Source organism: Geotrypetes seraphini, chromosome 1, assembly GCF_902459505.1.
Source record: "Geotrypetes seraphini chromosome 1, aGeoSer1.1, whole genome shotgun sequence".
Lineage (NCBI taxonomy): Eukaryota > Metazoa > Chordata > Amphibia > Gymnophiona > Dermophiidae > Geotrypetes > Geotrypetes seraphini.
The window spans coordinates 291,852,392-291,879,799 of NC_047084.1; the positions used below are offsets into that span (position 1 = coordinate 291,852,392).

The 27,408-nt window shown below is 43.0% G+C and overlaps 1 protein-coding gene and 1 long non-coding RNA gene across 2 annotated transcripts in view; one reads left to right on the top strand and one right to left on the bottom strand.

The window, feature by feature from the left end:
* LOC117364350 (cytochrome P450 26B1) overlaps positions 1-13,651 on the bottom strand; it is a 42,025-nt gene extending 28,374 nt beyond the window's left edge. Inside the window, exons 1-3 of the mRNA XM_033953478.1 lie at positions 13,579-13,651; positions 12,923-13,158; positions 1,948-2,172 (exon numbers count right to left, since the gene is read on the bottom strand). Coding sequence (XP_033809369.1) covers positions 1,948-2,172; positions 12,923-13,126 — 429 coding nt within the window. The 5' untranslated portion in view covers positions 13,127-13,158; positions 13,579-13,651. The remainder of the gene's footprint in view (positions 1-1,947; positions 2,173-12,922; positions 13,159-13,578) is intronic.
* LOC117364362 lies at positions 9,063-10,884 on the top strand. The gene is made up of 3 exons (XR_004540226.1): positions 9,063-9,249; positions 9,594-9,845; positions 10,519-10,884. It is a non-coding gene; the product is annotated as an uncharacterized LOC117364362 (long non-coding RNA).
* Positions 13,652-27,408: the final 13,757 nt, after the last annotated feature.

A 27,408-nucleotide genomic window follows, 5' to 3' on the forward strand; every position in this document is an offset into this window, starting at 1 on the left:
ATTATGGGCTAGATGCTCAAAACTTTGCAGTTAAAAAACTGATGGTCCGCTCATGCAGCCGTTATTGTAGCTATTTCAAAAAGGCGAGTCATTCTAAAAAGAAAAATCATGCATGCAAATGAGGTTGGCAAAAAGTAGTGAAGGTTTGCTAAATGTACACGAGATAAGTCGCTGGTGATAAGTGATCAGCACACGCGCAGAATACGCCACGAAAGAGGCGTGTGAGCATGTGCCGGGAAAAGCAACGCCGTAAGCACACATCTTGTGTGCGTGCCTTATTTGAACATACTATATGCTCATGTCATAGGCATGTGACACATGCGGCTATAGCTGTTGGGCGCTGATGTCACAAAAACAGATAAAACTACTATAATTCAGATAAATCTTGTAATTTGTTTTAATGACAAATTTTATCATGAATAAATATAGATGCTCCACTTTCTATTTATTACTTATTTACCCACTTCCACCATTTTAGATAAATTTTATCATGAACCACAGCCAGAAACACATAAGACACTGTTATAATGTATGCACTCAAGAAACGTGCTTTTGCCCCTCCCCCATCCCCCCCCCTAAAAGACTATAATTTATGTGAATCATGTCATTTTTATTTTGTTTCATTAGTCAGTCAAAACATACACCAGAGATGCGCTTCTCACAGTGCTGGCACAGTACTGGCACCCCTGGACCAGTCGCTGATTTTTGCTCGCCAAAAGCAGATGCTGCGCTTGGAGAATCACTCGGCGATGTTGAAGAACCCACCGAAGTGCTCATTTAAAGATTGATGAGCCCATTTGCATAGCCGCATCGAAGATAGCTAGGAAGCTCGGAAGAGACCACAGTAAGACATTTTGATAATCCCCCGCTAAAATACATGCACGCTAAACCAGCTGGAACTGGTTTAGCGACTGAATTAAAGGCAACCTTAAATTTTGAGAATCTGGCCTTATATATTTAAACTAACATTTCATAGTGTAAATAATTCTTAAAACTGTTCTAGAATTACTGGTTTAGCGACTGAATTAAAGGCAACCTTATATTTTGAGAATCTGGCCTTATATATTTAAACTAACATTTCATAGTGGAAAGCTTGCTTAAAACTGTTCTAGAATTACCTCATAGATCTCAAAGTGAGGCCTCTATCTATCAATCTATCTAGGCAGAGGAAACACCAATCTAAGGTACAAGTGCATACATTAGAAGAGCAGCTGTTTGCAGTTAGCTTCCCTTGAGCTCCAGCAGCACACACTGCTGTTTCCTGCTGAAATACTGCAGTCCCTGGCATTGCCCTTTTAATAAGGACTCCTTATGGGGGCTGCGGGTATAGCTGTTTTCAGGTTACTATAGTTCATGTAGCACGTGCCACCTTCTCCCCGTCCTCTCCTCCCCTTCTCAAGGGTGTTTAATTCCATACAGGGGTGCACAAACGTTGTTTCCTTTATTTGTTTCCCTGCAGGCAAGCAGCGAAAACGCAGTATCAGCTATCAGCATGGATTTAAAAAAAAAAAAGGAGGACCCATTCCTCAGATATTTCTGTACTGTACCTATATTCCACCTCCACCCCTTTGCCGCGAACATACACTCTGGTCTTTAGTAACATGATCAATTTGCTTTTACACTATGGAAGGAACGCGCTTAAAGTGGCGGTTCCCAGAAAATCTTGGCATCGCCCTTTTAAATTCCTCAAAAGTCATCTGTGAGTGGGTGATCTACTGCTTTCACAGCCACAGCCGCTTATCTTCAGCATGGGAGAGCAGAAGATTCTGGGGGGTGGGTCTAGAGCCTGCTGAAAAATGAGCCGCTGACTGCAGCCTATTGCAAATTAGGTGTGGAGAGGGAAGAGGGGGTTGAAAGGAGAACATATGTTGCACAGAAATATCACAGGAGGGACGACAGCCTAAAGCAGGGATGCAGGTGCGTTAGGGTAGGTTAGCGCTTGCTTACCTTGCGCTTGTGCCGGTGGATGTCCCCGGTGGAGTTGGCCAGACTGTTGGGTCCCAGCAGCATCCTGGTGCTGCGCGGCCACTCGGTGCTCACCAGGTGGTGCTCCCCCAGCAGGATCTTGCGCACGTTCTCGGCGCCCGTCACTCGGATCAAGGGGCGACCCAGCAAGTGCGTCTTAAACACGCTACCGTACTTCTCTCTCCTCGACGACTGGAAACCGGTTCCCTGCAAGCCAAAGAAACACGCACTTATTTATTGTATGCATTTGGGGAACGTTTCTGGGGTTTGTTTGTTTTTCAATGCACTCATGCTTTTTTTTTTTATACTGGAAATCAACGCCGAATCCAATGCTCTGCTGCCCTCCCCCCAAAGGCCAGCATGCAGCGTGTGCGCCGCAGCTGTCTGACCCATTGCTCCCGTACGTCGACCGGCCGCTGCTGCTCGCTCTCGCCGGAATCGGGGAAAGCCCGACGTAGCAAACTCCCCCCCCCCCCCCCCCGATCGTATTGACACCATCGACGACGTTGCAACTGAAAGGGCCAATCAGCACCAGAGAGCACTGCAGGGTACACCTCCTCTTCCTGATCAGGCTGAGCGCAGGAGAGCATGCCCTCAGCCAGGGAATTTAAGGTTGGCCGCCTTTGCTCAGTGTAGCGGTTGTGGCAGTACTTGGGACGAGAAGGGAAAGGGATTCGATATACCACACGGCTGTGGTGTAGTTGCATTTCAAAACGAGTTTTACACGTTATATACAGGTACTTATTTTTAGGGTTACTCTATGGCTCCAGAAAAAGGAAATGTTCAGCCACGGGAGGTCTTGCCTCACCAATTTGCTCGACTTCTTTGAAGGACTGAATAAACATGTGGCTAAAGGTTAAAGGGACTTTTATACTGCCTTCTTGTAGTTTAAACATACAGGTACTTCAAGTATTTTCCCTATCCTTCCTGTTGGGCTCACAATCTAACTAATGCAGGGATCTCATTTTCAGGATTTCCCCAATGAATATGCATTGAAAGCAGTGCATATTCATTGAGGAAATCAAGAAAACCTGACTGGATTGCGGCCCTCAAGGAGGGACTTTGAGATCCCTGATCTAATGTATTTGGGGCAGTGGAGGATTAAGTGACTTTGCCCCAGGTAGATAATGACACGGGGACAAATTTTTCCCCGTCCCCACGAGTTCTTTTCCTGTCCCTGCAAACTCCATCCTCATCTGCACAAGCCTCACACACTTTAAAATCATAAAGTGTTCGAGGTTTGTGTAGTTAAGGCAGAGCTTACAGGAATGGGACAGCAACGGCGACAAAACTACTACTACTATTTATTCTATAGCGCTGTACATTTTAACATACAATAGACAGTCCCTTCTCAGAAGAGCTTACAATCTAATTTAGACAGGACATTTCAGGGACAGGACAAGGAAATTGAGTTCCTGCGAGGATGGGGACAAATTTGTCCCCATTCCGTTCTCTAGTCCCGGGGGAGCAGCAAGGTGAGCCGGTTGATGCAAGACATCCAAATTTTCAGAATGTTTTTGACAAAGTTCCTCAAGAGAGGCTCCTGGGAAAATTAATGAGTCTTGGGATAGGGATTGGTTATCCAAAAACAGAGGGCCATTTTTCTCAGTGGAGGAGGGTAAATAGTGGAATGCTGCAAGGATTTGTTTTGAGACTGGTGCGATTTAACTTATTTATAAATGATCTGGAAATTGGAATGACGAGTGAGGTGATTACATTTGCAGAAAACACTAAACTTCAGAGTTGTTGAAACACATGTGGACTACGAAAAATTACAGGCAGACCTTAGGAAATTGGGAGTCCAAATTGGATTTGTCCACATTCAATTTCAACTGCTAAGTCATGCACATTGGGAGGAATAACCCAAATTGTAGTTACCAGATGCAAGAGTCCACTTTGGGGGTCAGTATAGACCAGTGATTCCCAACCCTGTCCTGGAGGAACACCAGGCCAATTGGGTTTTCAGGCTAGCCCTAATGAATATGCATGAAGCAAATTTGCATGCCTATCACTTCCATCATATGCAAATCTCTCTCATGCATATTCATTAGGGCTAGCCTGAAAACCCGATTGGCCTGGTGTTCCTCCAGGACAGGGTTGGGAATCACTGGTATAGACAATACGTTGAAACTTTCCACCCAATATGTGGCAGCAGCCAAAAAAATGCAAATAAGATGCTAGGAATTATTAGAAAAGGGATTATAAACAAAACTAAGAATGTTACAATGCTCTCTCGCTCCATGGTATGACCTCACCTTGAGAATTGCATTCAGTTCTGGTCACCTTATCTCAAAAAAAGATATAGCGGAACTAGAAAAGATTCAAAGAGTAGTGACCAAAATGATAAAGGGGATGGAACTCCTCTCATATGAGGAAACACTAAGGTTAGGGCTCTTCAGCTTGGAAAAGAGATGGCTGAGTCGAGATATGATTGAAGTCTACAAAATCCTTAGTGGTGTAGAATGGGTTCAAGTGGATTGATTTTTTTACTTTAAAAATTACAGAGACTGGATACTCTTGATGAAGTTACAGGAAGATACTTTTAAAACCAATAGGAGGACATATATTTCACTCAGAGAATAGCTAAGATCTGGAACACATTGCCAGAGGATGTGGTAAGAGCGGTTAACATGGCTGGTTTTTAAAACAGGTTTGGACAAGTTCTTGCAGGAAAAGTTCATAGTCTGCTATTGAGATAGACATGGAGGAAGTTGCTGCTTGCCCTGGATCGGTAACATAGGATGTAGCCACTATTTGGGGTTTTGACAGTTACTTATCAGAATGCTATATAGCGTTGTTCTGGCTCAAATTGGAGTACAGGATACGCTACAAGTTGTTGCTAATGGTTTGTCTTTGTGTTCGCAATTTGGCACCTAAGTGCCTAGTGGATAGCATTCTGCTATATGTTCCACTTTGAGAGTTGTGCTCTGTAGATCAGGCTGATAGTTCAACAATTAGGCGATTTAAGGCTGAAGGTAAGGTGTCCAGGACCAGTATGTTTTCTTGTATAGACCCCCCGAGAATGGAATGAGATTTCATTGTACATACGCCAGCAGGAAAAATTTGAATAATTTAAAAAGATTATTTTTTTAAAAATATATATTTTGTAAGATGAAGTATAGGAATTTAATTTTAAGTTGTATGTTTGAGCGCTGAGCACTTTTTCATTGTTTGTGATTATTCTGTTGTGTATGTCTTGTTGATTTTATGATTGTGTATTTGTTGTGATCCGCTTTATGTAAAGTGGGATACAAATAAACAAACTATAAGCTACTTGTGACCTGGATTGACCTCCGTGAAGACGGGATACTGAGCTAGATGGAACATTGGTCTGAACCAGTAAGGCTATTCTTGCCTTATTGAGACATCCAGGTTTTACTTCCATTGAAAGGAATGGAAGTAAAACCCAGATGTCTTTAATCCATTCTCCTGTTTCTGGAGCCATATAACAACCCTACTTATTGTGTACCTGGCGTGATGAGGGTTAAGTGATTTTCCCAGATTCATAAGGAGATGAAGTGGGAATTGAACCTATGTCCCCTGTTTTTCAGGCTACTGCATGAAGTATTGGGCTACTCCTGCACTGGGCACTCATCACAGTAGTAATTTTATGCATGGTGCACACTCCCTTCTATCCCGGTCAGGGTCAGTCCCCTGAGCCCCCCACCCAAGCAAAGGGTGAGTAGGTGAGTGAGTATGTCACAGCCAGGGGCAAAGCAGTTAAGTGGTCAAAGTCATAGAGTCTCTTTCTCTGCTCTATACCTCCATCGTCTCACTGTCTGGTGCCCAGCCCCTCTACGAGCATATGTCTCAAACATGGTAGAGCTAGGGTGGTGTTTCCAAGTTGGTCCTGGAGTACTTCCTTCCTTCCTTCCTTTTCATGATATCCACATGAATATGCAAGAGATGAGGGACTTTGAGATCCTTGACCTAGAGTTACTTTATGGCTCCAGAAAAAGGAAGATGGATTGAAAGTCAGCCTCTAGTTTGAATTCAGAAGTACCCTACCCTGAGGATGGTGAGGTGCAAATTGACATAGCACCATGAATCAACAAAAGGTTTGAGGGGGTAAAAGGTTTAAAGCGGAAAGAACAGGTGCAACTGATGAAGCTCATTCTGGTTGCCCATCCACATTATGCACACACATTGTCAGGGCAGATGCCTTGATTAGAGAAGGCCAAAGAATAATGGTGTCTCAACTGGCTGCAAATTTGGATATTGACTATGGATCTGCATTTGCCATAATGCATGTTGACTTGGGATACATGAAAGTTTGCACATGATGGGTTCCCAAACTGCTTGCGACCCAGTTTCTGAGATGGTATGAAGATCTGAGTTTTCTGGAGAGAGTTGCAACCGGTGACGAGGCATGGGTGCATCTCTATGACCCAGAGAGCAAAAGAAGTGTGGAGCAGAGACATTTGTCTTCTGCAGCGAACAAGAAATTCAAAACGTCAGCCCTCCTCCAAGAAAATCACGTTAACCTTCTTTTGGGACATGAAGGGGCCTATTCTGGCACGTTTCCAAGTGATGGGCAAACAATGAACAGTGCAAATCACTGTGCATTGCTGCAAAATGAACTTAACCCTGCAGTGTTTTATTATGTATGTAAACTTGTAACCCGTTCCGAACTCTTCTGGGAGGACAGGATATAAATCCAAATAAACAAAATAAGAGGAATGATGTCCAAAAACAGTCTTGCGGCACCGTGACAATGCATGACAGCAGCAGTGACAGAAGAGACAGTGCAACAGCTTAAATTCAAACGTCTTCCATATCCTTTCAGCCCGGATCTGGTGCCTAGTGATTAATACATCTTTGGTCCATTGAAGGAGATGCTGCTAGGTCGAAGATTCACCTCCAACAATGGAAGTAAAGGAACCCTTGCTCACCTGGCTTCAGGTCAGGAGCAGCCCAAAATACTTCTGCTCTGCAGGAATGCAGAAGCTAGTTGAACGATACAACAACTACATCGTCTTGCATGGGGGCTATGTGGAAAAGTGGTTATGTTCTAGTAAAGCTGTTAAGTGTATTTTGCCTTTACTTTTTGGATTTACCCTGTATAAACTTCATTTCATTGTAGTATTATTTCTCTACTAACAGTATATTCTTGAGAAGTACTTGTGTTTTAAAAACCAATCATTGCAAGGTTTCTCTCTCAGAATCAGCTAATGCCGTTATCTCCACAGAGAGGCTAATTCCTAAGGGGCTTATCCCAAATTTACAGACTTAAATTCCTGCTAAATTTGTGTCTATCATATAAACTACTATGCAAGATCATAACTGCATTACTTGGAATCACATTACACACACACACAAAAAAAAAATGTAAAGAGTAGCCCCCTTCCCCCCAGGCTACCTTACAATCCCTTGTGGTCTAGTGGTTTAGGGCTAGATTCACTAAGGGCATGGATCCGATCTGTGTCTGGGGGGGCTGATTAACGAATTGCCCTCATGCAAATGAGGGTGATCAGAATCACGCCCCCAACTGATTGAATCATATCGTTGAACAGCAATCCTCGAGCATGCGCTGGCTCTCCATGCCCGGCAGAGCATGAATTTTTATTTTTATTTTTTTGCTTATTTTGCTTCCCAAGCCCGTGGTTTTAACCTATGGGTTAAAACCACAGGCTTGCACTGCAGGGAAGGGCAGGAGAGATTCAGGGCAAGAGCAGGGCAGTGAGTCGGGGTGGCAGGAGATATTCAGGGTGGCAAGTTGGGGCGGCAGGAGAGATTCAGGGCAGAGAGCAGGATGGCAGAAGGCAGGGCAGTTGGAAAGCACCTGAGCGACTGGTCCTTAGCAGTCGCTTATTTTTGGATCGGTCAGCCCAGTCGGTGTCCCTCTTGTTTTTAGTGAATCGCTGCCTGCCTGCATCGCTAAGTGGTCAGAAGCTGATCAGTGGGCTTAGTGAATCTAATCCTTAATCAGGGCAGGAGTGATCCCCTGTCGCTCTTGTGGCAGTCTCGCAAAATTACCACTAGAGGCAATGGCAGCCATTTTGAGAGCATAACCAGCAGGAGCCCCGACTACACCACTAGGCCACCAGGCCTTGTAGGATAGGCCTGCAAGGGGGTAAGGCAACTCCTGTTTGGAGGGGAGGGAGACAGAATAAAGAACAAATTTGGGGCTTCCACCGAAAATACATGGTCATGTTTGGCCGAAATTGAAACCAGGCAGAAAATATATTTTGGGACAATTTCAGCACTATAACTGAAGCCGAAATTAATTTGGCCTCTAATTCAGTCTTACTCAAGAGTTCTTAATGTGGCTGTGTTCTTGACTTGCCATTCCTTATTTGTTCCTACAACAATAAACAAAAACCTCTTTTAGGTTAGCCTAACTAATAATAATTTTTATAGGGTTACTAGATGTATGACACCTTATGGATCAGAGCAGTTATCTTAGGTAGTTGTACTGCTGTCATACAAAGTAAACCAAAATTCCCCTTTAAGGCTTCCACATACTTATGCAGATTGGTTTTCACGATAGCTCTAATGAATATGGATGGGGCAGAGTTGCATGCCTGACACCTCTATTATATACAAATCTCTCATGCATATTCATTAGGACTATCCCGAAAACCCAACTGCTGGTCCTCCAGGACAGGGTTGGGGGGGGGGGACTACTGTATGTGAGTCAATATGGTTGTGTGCTTGTTGGTTATTCTTAAAGTTGCAGCACCGTGATGCTACATGGTTAACGATGATTTTCTCATATTCATGTGGAAAATTTTGTTTGTGAAATTTGCCTGCCCCTCCCCCCTCTAATTTGCCGCTCTATGGCCAGCCACCCTTTTTTTTTTTTTTTTTGGACTGGAGACGCCACTGTTTCCAGGGCTCCATCCATTCTGGTGTGGGCTCCCGGCACTAAAGAACAAACGGTTATCTGAAGTGGCTGCCGGTCTCCAATCGAACCCGGAGGCAATTTAAAATTAATAAGTGTTAACTGCCAGCTGCAACGGATATTCATAAAACTATCAGTTAGTTGTTCTTCTCCCCTCCCCCCCCCCCCATTAAAAGAAAGATCACAAGACACGTGGCTGACCTAGACAGAGAGCACACGTTCACTGTCCCTTACATCAGCCCCGAGAAAACGACTGGGTGCGAGGTCCGCGTTTTACCCCCCCCCTCCCCCTCCCCCTCGAGAAAGCGCCGTTAGCTCGTGCACTTCCGATTGCCGGTGGGATAATAACCAAGTAGAAGTTTTGCCGCAGGCGCACTGGCAGAAATGGAGGTTGGGGAGCCAGCGCGACGCGGAAATGAAGAACAGGCAATGGAAGCAGGGTCAGTAGAAGGCTTTCCGGGATTGCCTCTCTTTTTTTTTTTTTTTTTTTTTTTTTTAAATCTCCGCTTTAGGTTGCCAGGCAGGCAAGGCCGAGAGCTTCTTCGGCGTCATAAACGACGGCAGGATTTCAGCAAAAAACAGTCCTCGAGACCGGAACAAGTAGACGATCCCTGGGCTATCTGTGGGATCGCTATCTTCTCATCTGTTTACCGCACTTTCGGCTACCGTTACGCCTACAAGGAGAAGGGGGTGGGGGGGAATCGATGAACTGAGTCTAAACTTAGAGCGGCCAATTACCGTTCTATAGAGACGCCAACAATTTTTTTTTCTCTCTCTCTCTCAGCTGAAGTCTTTGGTGCTCCCGAGACATTTACGCCGTGCAAAGAACTGGGGCGTTGCACCCTATACTGTAACTGGCGGAGAGCTGCAGAAGTTGAAGTGGTAGCTCAACATAGCTTCCCGGGTCAGACGATTCCTGGCTGCGCAATGCCTTGTCGTTTTATATTGATCACAGTAAAGCAAAGGCGTGTATGATCATTGGCACTTGGAGACGTGCAGACCTCCCACGATCAGCCGCAGCTGAGCCTTACTTAAGGTATATGTAGTTGTAAAGTGCTGCAAACCACTTCAACCAAAAAAAATTAAAAACCCCGAGCGGGGGGCGGGGGGGGGGGCGTGAAACTGGAAGCTATTTAGTGCAGGCCAGGATGCCAACTCCTGGTCGATTTGATGGGGAGAATCTTGCCCTGCCTAATAAGTGATAAATGGTTGAAAAGACTAGAAAAGTTACTTTAAATTTTCAGAACTAGATCACTTAAGATCTCCAGAGAAGGGTTAGAGGGGCATCAGTCTATAGCTCTTAAGGCCCGCTGCTACACCATGCAGAAAAAGGATAAATATGAGCATTCTAAAAATAAAAAAAAAATGTTCTTACTTTGTCTAAGAGGTGCCTGCCTAACAAATGCACTGCATAAGTGTTCAATTTCCTCTGCCATTGGCTCTATATGAACTCTGAAAGAATGCATTCTTTTCCCCCATTCCATTTTTCTATCCCCTGAATCCGACCCTGCATGCCCTTCTCTCTCTCCCTCCTCTCCTATTCCTCACCAAAGTTTGATCCCAAACAGTCTGCCCCCTCACTTAATGGCACCTTCAACTCATGGCCTTTGGGTGCTGGCAATTAGATTATATTTGGGGTGAAGGGGAAGCGAAACTTATTCCATTTAATTTAATGACATTTCTAAAATTTGTTTTTATCTTCTTACCAGGAGTCCCATGGTTTTGGGGGGACTTTGTTTTTTTTTGCATAGATACCGCTATGGATAAGGCTGTTGATGTACCACAGCATGGACACTGTTAAAACCTATCGCCTGCAACAGCGTTCAGTGACCAGCCAAGTTGGAAACGTTCAAAATCCTCGTGGTTAAAGCTGGTTGTAAAGCCACGGGAAGGGGTAAACGTGAGGTCCACGTTTTCCCATACCTCGTCACAGCAAAGAAATCTACTGACTTCCCCCCATTACAACTCTTTCCACCGTATAATTCTGCTCAGGATCTTTTCGCACATGCTCTGGTTCGTTGCCCCAGAATAAAAGCAGAAAAATAAACATGGGAAGCTATAACGTAAGTTAGACTTTAATTAAAGTGTGCAAAACTTAACATACGAGGGTTGGTTGGTTTGGGTTGTTTTTGTTTTTTTTTTTGGGGGGGGGGGCATTGACACGGCATTGTCATTCAGCATTAAAAAAAAGTTCTTAGAAGGTTCAGGTGACACATTTCTGATCTGCATAAATATAATTAAAGTACTTTTTTGTGGCACTAATAGAGAGTTATTTGTATAATGTTTCCATTAGAGCACAAAGGCTACCTTTATGTGTTAGTAGTTTCCACCGCAGTCCAATTTATACAAAAATTGGTATTTTTAGCCCTAGACTGTGTTTGGATGGAGCCTGTGGAAAAAGGAGCACCCTTTTCGTCCCCTTGAAAAAAAGAAAGAAAAAAAAATCTGATAAATTTCTTTTAAAACTAAAGGGCTATTGAGAGCTTGTTTTTAACCCCTTCACTGCTGTCGGAAAGTGTGACGCGCGTTTTCTGGCGTCTGCAACATTGGGGTGGTCAGAAAACGGCGGCGGCGGGAATAAAAGCAGTCCTTTAAGAAAGCGTCAGTGTTTCTTGTGGACGGGAGGTGCAGTCACTGCGGGGCAGGAAAGGGGGGGGTAAACGATGGATCTCAGCATACGAATCGTCTACAAGTGCAGCGCGCAGACTTGTTATGAATGCCAGCCGAGAAAGTGTCTTGCACAGACAACACCTTCCAGACACCCAGCCAATCAGGTCCTCGCCTCAGCTTGTCATGTGCTTTTTCTTTTGCTCATTCAAATAGGTTTTTCTTTTACCCCTTTTATGATTTTTGTTCCGTTTGTAGGAAAATGAGCACTTGTTTCATTGAATCTTCAGTACGGTGGGATTATACGTGCTGTTCTAGGAATGCCCGCCACTACGTAATTATACTATGAGTAAAGACACTTTAAAATTACTGAACATTGGTGGATATTTGGCTCTTATTTCCTTTCGCAAAAAAAAGTTCTAATGTTCCCTCTCGAAACAACACTGTCTTTACACTGCGTTATTCTACTCTATAGGTTACAGCTATTTCACTCAAAATCTTTGAAGTGCAGTTGGAGGCGATCAAATTGCATCAGACCATGCTCAGCACTTAGCAAGGTTAATCCCAGGTTAATCTACCTATTACCCGCCACTGCTTTCCTTTCGACAACGAGATCTGGGATTGTCCAGCGCACTAGTCGTCCACTCAAAAGGCACGTGCTTTAAAAAAAAAAAAAAAAAAAGACTAATTTTCTTGGATCACGTTTTTTTTAAAAAATCTAAAATCAAATGCAAGCAAAGCTATCAATGGTGCGAAATCGTCGCTGCACTTTTACTTTCACGGACGCATCAAGCGCGAGGCTGCCAGGCTCGGTTTCCCTGATCTTAAAGGGGCAATGCTCGTCTGCGTTTACTCCTTCTCACCGAGTTGATGAATTACAGGAGTAGAGAGGGGGGCTAACTTTGGTCCTTAAAACCACAGTAAATTACTCCAATAGGAATAGCAGATCAGAAACGTAAGGAAAGCGAACCGCAGCACTGATAACTTTTATAGCGAAGATAGCACCTTGTTTCATAGTATCTTAAATTGAAATGATTTGTTCTTTGCGATAAATTTGGAAAATAACTGGTTTGAAATCAACACCTCCCTTATACAGCTCAATTTTTTTTCTTGAAAGGGTTTTTTAACGTGTTAAGCAGATCTTTTAATCTGTTCAATATACCCCCCCCCCCTCTTATCATTTATAAAACAGTAACTGTTGTTGAAAGGGGAACCCTCCTCCTTTTAAACTATACTTCAGACTACTAGAAGCTGATAATATCTTCCAGATTTTATTTAAGGTATGGAGCGAGCTTCAAAGCAGTCCCATTCAGAGAAACTCTACCGTAAGACACATCAGGAAACACTTCAGGTCTCAATTTAAAAAAAAAAAAAAAAGATAGTACAATAAAATCAAGTAATACTTTACAGATAAGCCAAACATTTCATATTGAAAAGTATGATGCAATACTACTGTGCTTGCAGCTGTCACGGGCCACCTTAAGGGAAGCAGGGGGATCTCCTTACCTGCAGGATCCAGTGAAAAGTTTCTCCGATGAGGGGGAATCCCATGGAGCCCTTGGGGATCGGTAGCTTGCAGCTTTTGTCCCGGGTAGCTGCCCAGCGAAGCTGCCACAGTTGCTGGGAGACGGCCAGGAGCAGGGCCACTGACACCAAGCAGGCAGCCAGTGTGGCCAAAGCGGAAACCAGATCAAAACTTTCAAAAAGCATATTTCACGTGGATGTGCACAGGAGGACCAGAACTGGAAAAAAATCACACATGCGTATACAAATAGATATACAGTATATATATATATATATATATATGCACGTAAGTGCAATGTTATAGAGGATGTAGAGAAAGTAGCGAACAGCTTTTTGCAAACCCCCCACCTCCCTTAAAGCAAAAAGCAACTTTTTCACTTTCAAAAGAATAAATAAAAAAAATGTTTAAAAAAAAATCCCAGTGTGTTCTGAAATAAATGCTATAAAATACGATGTAAAGAATTCAAGTTTTGAGAGAGGGGGAAATAATTTTTCAATGTTAAGTCTGCCAAATAAAAAGAAAAAAATATATATATAGTATATCAAATAATAGGGCGAAGGGGGCAGCAAGGAAGAGAACGAGGGAGGGAAAAAAAAAAAGCCAGGCTTAGTTAATCAGTCAAAGAGTAAAGCCCCACCAGCTTTTTCTTCACTTGAGAAAGTGCTTTGAGAAGGGAGGCAGGGTTTCAAGGGCCGGTTGTTAAAGCGTCTCTGAGTTTTTGAGTTAAAAAAGGAGCCAATGTGTGTTTTTATACAGAGGCGGGGAGGAGAGCAGTGGGCAACCGGCCAGGTAGGAGCTGGGAGGCGGGGTGAGCGGCTGCTGGAGCGTGCTAGGTCTCGAAGCAGTCCCAGAGAGACACGGCCAGGGAGCCTCGTCGAAGAATCAAACTCCCCTTTCTTTCTCTTTCCCTCCTGCAGGAATCCACACCTACAACACGAGAGAAACAAACAGGGTCTCAGCTCTGCTGCTGGTGAGGGCTAAAGCGGTGCCACTTTGGGGGTGGGGGGGGTTCTACCTTCCACTTGTTAACAAGTGATGAAGAGGTTATATTACGGCATGACAAAAATCCGCCTACGTAAAAAAATTAAAACGTGCCAGCATTGTATCTATTTCTTCCCAGGAATGTGTGCCAGAAGCTGGCGCTTTCTTTCTGGAGAGCCCCCCCCCCCCCAACTGGGCTCTCTGGAAGTGTGTGGTGTCTGCGTGTTGATAACAAGTTTGTCATCTGAAGTCCCTGTTTTCACAAAATGTTTGCACCACTGACACAGGAGTCAGCTCTGCCGATGCTGCGCATGCTGGAGCACCCCGGGCACTGAGCAATGAGTTAATACCTTCTCTGTGTACAGGGAGGGTAACTTTGAAAAAGAAAGAAAAAAAAAAAAAAAGTTGACTCCTATGACAGAAGCTGCAGACACGAGTGAAAGAAAGCCGCTGCCCGTGGCCCGGCGTCAAGACTCTGTTCTTCTGTGCAAAGGCTTGGACAGCATTTGCTTCACATTACAGGAATAACAAAAGTTCATTGATAAAATTTGCTACCTCTCCAGCTGGTTTGAGTCTGCTGGATAGTGGAGCTTTGAAACAGCAGAGGGCTTTGTATCTCTTTCTGGGATTGTGTTCTGAAGACTTAAGATATGTGAATAGCTTCTGGCCGTAAGCGTAGGTGTAATCGAAAAGGGTAGGTTTCGTTTTAGCAAAATTCTGAGCACAGTAAATGGCAGAGGGATCTTAATGTCTTTCACTTCCTCCCGGTTCCCTCTTTTCTATTTCTCGGTGCTCGGGACTGAAGCATAAGTTCTGCTGCTGGCCAGCCTAGGGCAAACTGCGCCTTTTTGCTCTCACTCTTAGCCTTATATCCCCACCTAGTGGTCAACCGGGGCACTATTGTGCGCTTTCCCCATAGATAAAATGAAAATTTGCCACAGTGTAGCACATTCTTTACCAATAATTATATTTTTAAGATAGCTGTATTGTTATTGTTTGGTCCTCTTGCCTTAGCAAGGTTACATCATTCTTCCCCAGTGTGGGCCTGGTGACAGGGTATTGATTCTTCATATTTGTAAGGTTCTCACCTTCAGCTAATATGAGACCATTCTCAGCTCTCAGAACTCAGACCTAATGTTTGTATTTTAGCCAGAAAAAGCCTAGAAGCAGTGTCATGCTAAATCCATAAGTTGTCCCACCCCAATACGAGTAGAGAATTCTTTATACACTGTGCTATTCATTTCTTCAATAGCTTGTCCAGGGAATGTGGGGAAGCTATTTGAAACTTAATGATTTGTGCATCTGCAAACATACAAAATTCTGTGGGAAACTGTGGCTGTTTGAGAATGGAGCTTGCAGTGAAAGAAAAAAAAAAAAAAAAAAGCGCCTTCATTCCTCTTTGCGAGGGACAAATAATATTTAAGATTGAAGGGATGCATCACTGATTCTATTCTGTTTCTTTTACAAGTGACCTTATCTGCTGCTTGTTTGCAGATTTTCAAAAAACAAAAACACCCCCACAATAAAATGCATTGTGTAAATAACAGAAACTCACACTTTACCACTTATGTGCTATGGGTAACCAGTAATATGCTTTGCAATAATGGCAGGTATCTATGCACTCTGCCCAGTAGCCATTTGGGTAGATGCCCATATAAAATCCCACAAGGAAATTAAACATCACTTCACCAGCTTTTAAAAAATGTGCAGTAACTTCAAAACACTGCTTGTTACTACAACCTTAAGTTTATGTATGGTATATGTATACACACACAAGCAGTCCACAAGTTAGATAACCAACTTAAGTACAACTTCAACTCATACTTAAGAACGCTTCATTTGATTTCACAGAGCAGTACTTCCAGGGCATAGATTCCTACACTTCTCCTGTAGCATGGCCACATTAAGAACAGTATGTGGTTGGGATTCGGGAACACTGGTAGGGACAGATGACCCTTTTGTCAGCTGGGAGCAGAGTTAATGAGCAAGAAACTTAAAATCTACAAGTTCCGAGTTACATACAAATCCGATTTAAGAACAACTTTAAAAATGCAACTCGTTCTTAACCTGGGGATTGCCTGTGTATATACTTATATTACCTTTATACAATGTTTCTGTGCTTGTATTTTTTCTTCAATGTATATACTACAATGGTAAATTTCTTACCTTATTCAAGAATAAGAGACCTGCAGTATTTATCAGTGAATGAGTTGAATGTCACTCTTCTTTCAGCAGTGCCCCAAGATCAATAGCTGGAGTAGATCAGGATTCCATTTTAAAAGCATACACATAAAATACTTATTTCCAATGAGCTTAAAGACAACATTTTACTGACTTGCTTGAAAATTAGGAAAATGCTAGTGCTTTTTACTCTGCCTCTATCCTGAAGTCCTCTGAAGCATCACTTGCAAAAAGATTGGGGGGGGGGGAGGGGGTTGGAAATAAATTCCTTGCATGTTCAACATATCAGTCCTCTGGTTATAGATTATTATATACTCTTAGTGCTATACTATCAAGATGTAGTTGCTTTCAGGGTTACTTTTATATTTGGAGATATCAAGCTGTCCTCCAAATTCAGAAGTACTCTTATTTGGAAGGGGTTTATTTTACATATTTTTATAAGCCAGTTATACTAATGTGTTTTCTGACACAGGAAGCAGTTTGTTTGCAAAGAGGTTTAGGGCTCTCAAATTTGACAGCCATACCAAATACTCCAAGATTTATTATAAAGAGGGCCTGCATCTTTCCATTTTATTTTTAAAAATGGTTTGAAAGGAAAATCAATTGTAAACGAAGACCTATTAAAAGATGCACTATTTTCTGGAGATGATCCCAACCATAGTGAAACATTGGTTAAAGAAACTTCATAGCTTGGGGTTTATGTGCTCCAACCATTGCATTTTTGGTGAGGGTCTCGATTCTCCTCTAACAAAAACAAACAAATATATAGATAGATATAGATGTATATTTACTCTTACTGTAGGTCATCCATAGGTGAGATGAGAGGAAAGCAGAATCAGTGAACTATTGGCTTGATGTGTCAATTCTAGTGATTAGGGTACTGTTGGAGATTGATGGAGGGACCATAAAAGCAGGTCAGATTGCATATTGAGAAAATGTTTTGCAGGAGAAGTGACTGGAGGATGGCACTACCTAGATAGGATATGATACTAAACATCCCCCATGTCCTACAATATAGATTTTACCTGTCACACTACAGTATGTGCCACTACTTACACAGCTGAAGTCTAGGCACATGGGAAATAAGAGTTAAGTACATCTTGGGCATTGACTCTTCCATGCTGGAAAAAAAATAAGGTATATAAGGCAAACACCTTCTCTGTTCAGTCACTTCAACTGACTGACATGTTAAAAAACTAAGATTTTACCTAAAAGCCTTTCTTTTGTTTGTTTTAATTTTACCAGGCCAGGGAGTTGTCTTTGCTATATGGACATACAGTACTCCCCCGATATTCGCGGGAGTTCCGTTCTAGGAACCCCCGCGAATCATGAAAAACCGCAAATACAGTTTTTCATGGGGGAGACTGGAGAGGGCAGCGGGAGAGGCAGGAAAGAGCAGCCGGAGCGCCAGCAAGTGCAGGAAATCACTCGCTATATGCTCCGACCGCCTCTTCTTGCACTAAGTTGGGCCTTACCAATCAGGAGCTAAGTGTCAAAGCAGCTCCTGATTGGATAAGGCCCGACTTAGTGCAGGAAGAGGACAATAAGGTAATAAGGACAATAGTCTGCAACAGAATGGTCTAGGACCACTAAGATTGGTTGAGCCTTCAAGTTGTACCAAGTGGCGTTATGTTCACTAGTAAAATTTGAAAAAAAAAGTCAAATAGTTAATGAGTAGCAATAATTAGACTTGGAAAAAAAAAAGTCAAAAATATATGAAAGTTTTGGATCTATGAAAGATACCCATGCCACAATTCCTATAAGGACAATATTACTATTATCCTTGGAGTGGTAATTCTGAGATTCTTTCCTTCATTTAGTTACCAAGTTGTGGCATGGTTAATCTTTTGTGGATCTTGACTAGTTTTGGTTAATCAAAAATTTTTCACTTTGATATATACAACTTTCCCAATTTTCATAGCAGACCTTAGCATTCCATCCTTGTTAGGTAGGCTTCTGCCCTCACTGTAGTACAGAATCCATTCTTATTTATTTAATTTTCTATACTGTTGTCTCATGAGAGCTCAGAATGGTTTACATCAGTTTATTCAAGTACTCAAGCATTTTTCTCTGTCCTGGTGGGCTAACAAACTATCTACTATACCTGGGGCAACGAGGGGGGGGGGGCGAATTAAGTGACTTTGCCCAGGGTCATAAGGAGCAGTGTGGGTTTGAACCCACCACCTCAGGGTGCTGAGGCTGTAGCTTTAACCACAGCGCCACACTCCCCCCAGGAGATTCATTCTTACTTGGACCAAGGACAGATTACTCTTGTCATAACTTTAGGCCTTTTGGTGGCATTTGATCCGATTGATCACTTTCTTCTGTTAACACACCAGTCATCTCTAAGCATTATAGGGACTGTTTTGGCATTGTTTCACTATTCTAACAGGCTGATCTTTTACAGTTTCCACTTCATTTGAAAAATCTGCAGCCATCTCCGACCCTGTTCAATCTTCAAGTCCCTAAGCACTCCTAATTCAGGAGGCTGACATATCATTCCACATATATCAATGTCTCAAACTCAAACTATTTGCAGGGCCACATTTTGGATTTGTAGGTACTTTGAGGGCTGCAGAAAAAGTAATGTCTTATTAAAAAAATGACAATTTTGCATGAGGTAAAACTCTTTATAGTTTATAAATCTTTCCTTTAACTGTTAAAGGAAATATTTATAAACTATAAAGAGTTTTACCTCATGCAAAATTGTCATTTCTTTAATAAGACATTAACTGTGAGGGCCGTAGAAAAAAATAGTTAAAGTTTAACATCTTTCCTTTCTCAGAACTGACACATTTCAATCACTATATTGAAAATAAATCATCATTTTCCCTACCTTTGTTGTCTGGTGACTATTTTTCGGTGCTTTTAGCTATGTTTCCAAGGCCTTCTTGTCCACTGACTGTTTTTCTCTCCATCTTCACTTTCTGCCTTGCATCCATATTTGATCCAAACAGACCGGGGATTTTAAATTACAGTCCACTTGAGGGGGCAATACTTTCAAAATAGAACACACACACAAGAAAACCCTCTCATCAATACTGGGCAAGTTTCTTAAATAATATCTTCATATAAAACATTTAAAGGCTTTTAAATATTTAAATGTGCTCATAAGCTCTTTAGCAAGGCGCCACAGCAGCGGTACAATGTCACTGGAAAGGTGCTTGAATTTTAATCATAACACATTGCATGGAGCAAGGATTCTTGCTTCTACTGGAGTGGCAAATGTTATGGCTCTACAAAAGCTGTTTCACAGTAGACCACTTATCTGAAAAGGTCAGTTCACTGCTCCAACACAGTCTGTGTTTCGCTAAGCTACATCAGGAAGCTGGAAGGATAAGCTTTTTATATTGATTTTATTTGCAGTGTGTAGAGCCTGAGTCCTTTGGTCTACACACTTTGATGTTGAAAAAAAGACGCCAAAGGACTCGGGCATTGCACACTGCAAATAAAATCAATATAAAAAGCTTATCCTTCCGGTTTCCTGATGTAGCGTAGTGAAACACAGACTGTGTTGGAGCAGTGAACTGACCTTTTCAGATAAGTGGTCTACTGTTAAACAGCTTTTGTAGAGCCATAACATTTGCCACTCCAGTAGAAGCAAGAATCCTTGCTCCATGCAATGTGTTATGATTAAAATTCAAGTACCTTTCCAGCGACATTGTACCGCTGCTTGTGGCGCCTTGCTAAAGAGCTTATGAGCACATTTAAATATTTAAAAGCCTTTAAATGTTTTATATGAAGATATTATTTGAGAAACTTGCCCAGTATTGATGAGGGGATTTTTTTTGTGTTTTGTTCTATTTGGCATTAACTTAACATTTAATTTTTCAATTTTTCTGCTTTCTTCTCAAAAAGAACTTTCCATGTCTTCCCTTCCATTCCTATCTCTCTCTCCTTCCCTCCCTATTTTCATGGTCCGACATCTGTCTCCTACCCCCCCCCCCCAGTGTAACATTTCTCTTTCCCTTCCTGTTTTCTGCCCCCTGCAGTCCATCTCCCTTCCCTTCCTCCTTTCTGGCCCCCCTCCCAGTCCAACATTACTCCCTCCTACCAATCCAATATTTTTTCCTCTCTTCCTCCTGCAAGCTTCACTTCCCTCAACCAAACATCTCTCTCTCTCTCTCTCTCCATGAGTCCAAATTTTCACTCTGCCCTCTCCCCATTCCCCAGTGTAACATTTCTCCTTCCCTCCTTTCTGTCTGCCCCATCCATCTTGCCCTCTCCACGAGTCCAACTCTTTCTGCCTCCTGCATGCTTTCTCTGTCCTTGCCTCTTCCCTCAGTGGCATCCCTCCTTCTCACCCCCAACCTAACATACTCTCTCCCCATGCACCATCTCACCCTCCCCTCCAGTGTGTAGCACCATTCCTTCCCTTTCTGTCAGGTCCAGCAGCACCCTTTCTCCCTTTTACCTCCCCCCTGTCCAGCAATACTCCTTCTCACTTCCCTCCTTGTCCAGCAGTACCCTTTCTCCATTTGTCCAGCAGTACATCTATTTTGCGGCCTGCATGCGATCTCGCACACTGGGCAGAAGAGGCTCTGGTGCCAGCTGACTTGAAACTTCCTGCTGCCGTCATGTATGCTGGTACTCCTGCCTTTGCTCATCTGCTGGGACTCCTGCCTTCACCTTGTCTCCGAACCTCCAGACCAGCAGCAGCAGGCTAGAGAAAGGAAGTAATGAGTCCTGGCAGATACGCAAAGGCAGGAGTCCCAGCATACATGACGGCAGCAGGAAGTTTCAAGTAGCTGACAACAGCGCCGGAGCCTTTCTTCCTGCCCAGTGTGCAAGATCACGTATAGCCCATGGGCCGCGAGTTTGAGACCACTGACATGCGTGATGATATTTTGCTTCTTCATACTAATTCTTATAATCCTGACATTACACCCCTTCAAAACTGCCTCATTCATATTGACCAATGGCTCAATGATCATTGTTTAGTGCTAAATCGTGACTGACTTGCAGAGGTTGAAACTGAATGACAGTATCTGAATTTAAGTATTATGTGTGCTCTTTGTTTGGTTTATTTTCTGTGCTTCCCTGTCAATGATCTTGCAGTTCCTTTTCTTTTCATGTTGGATTTTAGAATGTAAACCGCTTTGATCTACGGTATAGAAAGTACTGATTGATTAGTTAAACCCAGTAGTACAAGAGCTGTAGCTTTTGCTTATCAGTTAAAACTCTCTAGACGTGGCTAGAGAAAGCTACCCATTTTACTAACATACCTCCCATTGCATGCTTTGATGCCCTGATGATACATCACTCTTTGGCACCCCCATTACCCCAGTCACTACATTTCGTTACCTCGATTTTAGATTCCCAGTTATCTTTTATGCCTCAAGTTTCCACCACCTGCAAGTCTGGTTTCTTTGTTCGGAAACAACTTTGCACAGTTAGGGCCTATTTCAACAGGACCTTTTTTTATACCTTAATCATTGTGCTTTTTACATCAAGATTAGACTACTGCAAGCAACGGAAAGTGAAACAAAACAAAAATCCATACGAAAAAGGAGATTATCGCTGAAAAATAGCTGGAAAGCTATGACCACAAATGCTCGCAGTCTAAGCAACAAAAGTTCATGATCTGCAAGCCCTGATGTTAGAGGCAGATCTAGATATTGTCGCTATCACAGAGACATGGTTCAGTGAATCACATGGATGAGATGCAAACATACCGGGATATAATCTTTTTAGGAAGGACAGAGATGGTCAAAAAGGTGGAGGAGTAGCTCTCTATGTAAAGATCAATATCCAAGCGACCGAAATGCAAGGGACCTGGGAAGAGGAAGAAGCGATATGGATTGCTCTGAAAAGAGAAGTTGGAACTTCTATCTATGTGGGTGTAGTTTACAGACCTCTGACTCAATCGCAGCAAATTGATAAGGATCTGATTGTGGATATCCAAAAGTTTGGAAGGAAAGAGGAGGTTCTGCTGTTGGGAGATTTCAACCTGCCGGATGCGGACTGGAATGTTCCGTTTGCGGAATCGGAAAGAAGTAGGGAGATTGTGGATGCCTTTCAAGAGGCTCTGCTCAGACAAATGGTGACGGAGCCCACAAAGGAAAAAGCGATATTGGATCTGGTCCTCACAAATGGAGAGAGTATCTCTAATGTTTGAGTGGGTGCTCACCTGGGACGTAGCGATCATCAAACGGTTTGGTTTGATATAACGGCTAAAGTGGAGAGCGGCCGCACGATTCTTAAAGTCCTAGATTTCAAACATACGGACTTTAATGCAATGGGAGAGTACCTGAAGAAAGAGCTGTTAGGATGGGAGGACATAAGAGAAGTGGAAAGACAATGGTCTAAGCTGAAAGGAGCGATAAAAAATGGCTACGGACCTTTATGTGAAGAAAATCAATAAAAACAAGAGAAAAAGGAAGCCGATATGGTTCTCCAACCTAGTGGCTGAGAAAATAAAGGTGAAAGAGTTGGCGTTCATGAAATATTAAAAAACCCAAGAAGAGGAGAGCAGAAAGGACTACAGGGTGAAACTGAAAGAAGCCAAGAGAGATACATCTGGCATAAGCACAGGTGGAAGAACAAATGGCTAAAAATGTAAAAAAGGGAGACAAAATTTTTTTCAGATATATTAGTGAAAGGAGGAAGATGAAAAATGGAATTGCTAGGCTAAAAGATGCTGGGAACCAATATGTGGAGAGTGATGAGGAGAAAGTAAATGTGCTAAACAAATACTTCTGTTCTGTGTTCACAGAAGAAAATTCTGGAGAAGGACCGAGATTGTCTGGCAAAGTTACACGAGAAAATGGAGTAGATTCTGCGCCGTTCATGGAGGAGGGTGTTTATGAGCAACTTGAAAAACTGAAGGTGGACAAAGTGATGGGACCAGACGGGATCCATCCCAGAATACTTAGGGAGCTCAGAGAGGTTCTGGCGAGTCCTATTAAAGACTTGTTCAACAAATCTCTGGAGACGGGAGTGATTCCTGGGGATTGGAGGAGAGCGGATATGGTCCCAATTCATAATAGTGGTCACAGGGATGAAGCAGGAAACTACAGGCCGGTGAGCCTCACTTCAGTTGTTGGGAAAAATAATGGAAGTGTTGCTGAAAGAAAGGATAGTGTACTTCCTTGAATCTAATGGGTTACAGGATCTGAGGCAACATGGCTTTACAAAAGGTAAATCGTGCCAAACGAACCTAATTGAATTTTTTGATTAGGTGACCAGAGAGCTGGATCGAGGACATATGCTAGATCAGCGGTCTCAAACACGCGGCCCGCGGGCCACATGTGGCTCTCCAAGTTTTATTTGCGGCCCGCGGTCTGGACTGGATCATTCCCTTCCTTTTGGAGCAGCAGCGGGTCTGGCCGGTTCGTTCTGTTCAAAGCCGCGGGTTGGCGGCTTCTTGCGCTATTCACTCCTGCATCGGAAACCTCTCTGACATCACAACATCAGAGAGGCTTCAGACGCAGGCGCGGATCTCGCAAGGAGCCGCCACCCGCGGCTTTGAATGGAATGAGCCGGCCAGACACGCTGCTGCTCCAGTGGCGTACCAAGGGGGGGGCGGTCCGCACAGCTGGTCACCCTCCACTGTTCTTTCTAGAGTGCGGCTCGCGGCTCGTCTAGAGCAGGGGTGCCCAACTGCTTCCCTTCCCTTCTCATCGCTGCCATCGGGGAACAGGCCGGAACCATGCTCTTTGATCTCCCTGCTTCTCTCGCCGCCCGACCTCAATTCTGATGTCGAGAGGACATTCTGGCTAGCCAATCGCTGCCTGGCTGCCCGGAACGTCCTTTCCGACGTTAGAATTGACGTCGGGCGGTGAGAGTTGGTTGGCCCCGTGGAGATCTCGGCCTGTTCCCGATGGCAGCAGCAGCCTATTTCCCGGTGGCGGTGGCATGGAGGAGGGCAGGAAGGAAGAAAGAAAGGGGGGGACAGGGAGCCAGAAGGAAAAAAGAAGAAGGGGGGGGGACAAGGAGCCAGAAACAAAGCAAAAAATGGGACAAGGAATCAGAGAAAGACAGACATAGAAAAAGTTGGGGGAGGGAATGAGGTCTGGAGGAGAGGAAGCATACAGGAGGCTGAAAGAAGAGAAGAAATATTGGATGCACAGTCAGAAGAATAAAGTGCAACCAGAGACTGATGAAATTACCAAACAAAGGTAGGAAAATGATTTTATTTTCAATTTAGTAATAGAAATGTGCCAGTTTTGAGAAAGAAAAGATATTAAACTTTAAATGTGAGTGCTGCAGAAAAAATAGAGTACTTGGAGGGCCGCAGAAAAAATAGTTAATGTCTTATTAAAGAAATGACAATTTTGCATAAGGTAAAACTGTTAAAGGAAAGTTTTATAAACTATAAAGAGTTTAATCTCATGCAAAATTGTCATTTCATTAATAAGACATTAACTATTTTTTTCTGCTGCCCTCCAAGTACCTACAAATCCAAAATGTGGCCCCGCAAAGGGTTTGAGTTTGAGACCACTGTGCTAGATGTAATTTACTTGGATTTCAGCAAAGCCTTTGATACAGTTCCTCATAGGAGGCTGATGAATTAACTTGAAGGGCTGAAGTTAGGACCCAAAGTGGTGAACTGGGTCAGAAACTGGCTGTCTGACAGACGCTAGAGGGTGGTGGTTAATGGAAATCGCTCGAAGGAAGGAAAGGTGAGTAGTGGAGTCCCTCAGGGTTCGGTGCTGGGGCCAATCCTGTTCAATATGTTTGTGAGTGACATTGCTGAAGGGTTAGAAGGAAAAGTGTGCCTTTTTGCAGATGATACCAAGATTTATAACAGAGTAGACACCGAAGAGGGAGTGGAAAATATGAAAAAGGATCTGCAAAAGTTAGAGGAATGGTCTAATGCCTGGCAACTAAAATTCAAGGCAAAGAAATGCAGAGTAATGCATTTGGGGATTAATAATAGGAATGAAATGTATATGTTGGGAGGAGAGAAGCTGATATGCACGGACGGGGAGAGGGACCTTGGGGTTATAGTGTCCGAAGATCTAAAGGCAAAAAAACAGTGTGATAAGGCAGTGGCTGCTGCCAGAAGGATGCTGGGCTGTATAAAGAGAGGCGTAGTCAGTAGAAGGAAGAAGGTGTTGATACCCCTGTACAGGTCATTGGTAAGGCCCCACTTGGAGTATTGTGTTCAGTTTTGGAGACCGTATCTGGCGAAGGAAGTAAGAAGACTTGAGGCGGTCCAGAGGAGGGCGACGAAAATGATAGGAGGCTTGCGCCAGAAGACGTATGAGGAGAGACTGGAAGCCCTGAATATGTATACCCTAGGGGAAAGGAGAGACAGGGGAGATATGATTCAGACGTTCAAATACTTGAAGGGTATTAACGTAGAACAAAATCTTTTCCAGAGAAAGGAAAATGGTAAAACCAGACGACATAATTTGAGGTTGAGGGGTGGTAGATTCAGGGGCAAAGTTAGGAAATTCTACTTTACGGAGAGGGCAGTGGATGCCTGGAATGCGTTCCCAAGAGAGGTGGTGGAGAGTAAAACTGTGACTGAGTTCAAAGAAGCGTGGGATGAACACAGAAGATTTAGAATCAGAAAATAATATTAAAGATTGAACTAGGCCAGTTACTGGGCAGACTTGTACGGTCTGTGTCTGTATATGGCTGTTTGGTGGAGGATGGGCTGGGGAGGGCTTCAATGGCTAGGAGGGTGTAGATGGGCTGAAGTCTTAACAGAGATTTCGGCAGTTGGAACCCAAGCACAGTACCGGGTAAAGCTTTGGATTCTTGCCCAGAAATAGCTAAGAAGAAAAAATTTAAATTGAATCAGGTTGGGCAGACTGGATGGACCATTCGGGTCTTTTTCTGCCGTCATCTACTATGTTGCTATGTTACTATATTGTTTATTTAAGATTGCTCCAATTATGCTTAAAAAAAAAACCCTCAAAAATAAACATACAACACTACAGACCTTACAAAACACGGCTATTCATGTAGGGCTCCTTTTACTAAACCGCAGAAGAGTTTCTTACCGCAGGCCAGCGAGGTAAATGCTCCAATGCTCATTCAGTTCTTATGAGCTTTTACCTTGCTGGCCCATTTGAAGAAGCTCTACCACGGCATAGTAAAAACCCAGTGTTAGTTTGTAACATAAGGCAATCTGATCACATTAGTCTCAGAAACAATATCACTGGCTGCTCGTAGAATTTCATATTATATACAAACTTCTCCTTCTAACGTTCAGGGCTTTCAGCTGTGGTTTCCCATACTATCAACACTTACTTATACCATATTCTCTAGGATTAATTTTTAGGTCTTTTAATGACCATCAGCTGGTCTTACCTGGTCCCCATGCTGCCTGATTAGAACGCACATGCCATAGGAATTATTTGCCTTTTCTTATTAGAGGAGAACTTCACTGGCTTCCAGTGATTTCTAGGATTCACTTTAAATGTAGCCTAATATTCAAGATCCTACATGGCATTCTTCCTCCCCTAATTCCACTATCCTGGAATTCTTTGAAACCTGGCACTACCAGATCCGCCCACAAACTCAAACTATCTTTCTCCTTGTTAAAAGGTGTCATGTATGCAGGGAGATTAGGGAAATCCCTTTTCTTCAAATTCACTGAGATTTGGAATAACCTAGGCTCATTCCAATTATTCCGAAAGCATCTGAAAACCTGGTTTTTCTCCAAAATGTAAAGCTATCTATTTAAAATGTAAAGCTAGCTATCCTCTTCATAACCTCTAATTTCTTATTATGTCCTTCCCTCATTTATTGAATTTACCTGTAAACCGTGCTGAGCTCTCTCTTTATGGAGATGATGCGGTATACAAGCTTAAGGTTTAGTTTAGAGAACTCACATATAGGCCCCCTTTTATCAAGCCGTGTTAGGGTTTTGGGTTGTTTTTTTTAAAAATATCACCAGCCACTGCGGTAAAAGCTCCAGCGCACATAGGAATTCTATTAGCAGTGGAGCACTTACCACAGTGGCTGGTGATTTTTTTTTTTTTTAACCCTAAGGTGGCTTAATCAAAGGGGGCTTATTTCAAGACAAAGTTAAAGATTTGGCTCTTTCAAAGGGCATTTAATGTACATGACTGACTTGCAGAGGTTGAAATTGAATGAAGGTACCTGAATTTAAGTATTATGTGTGCTCTTTGGTTTATTTTCTGTGCTTCCCTGTCAATGATCTTGCAGTTCCTTTTCTTTTCATGTTGGATTTTAGAATGTAAACCGCTTTGATCTGCGGTATAGAAAGTACTGATTAATTAGTTAAACCCAGTAGTACAAGAGCTGTAGCTTTTGCTTATCAGTTAAAACTCTCTAAGACGTGTCTAGAAAAAGCTACCCATTTTAGTAACATACCTTCCGAGTA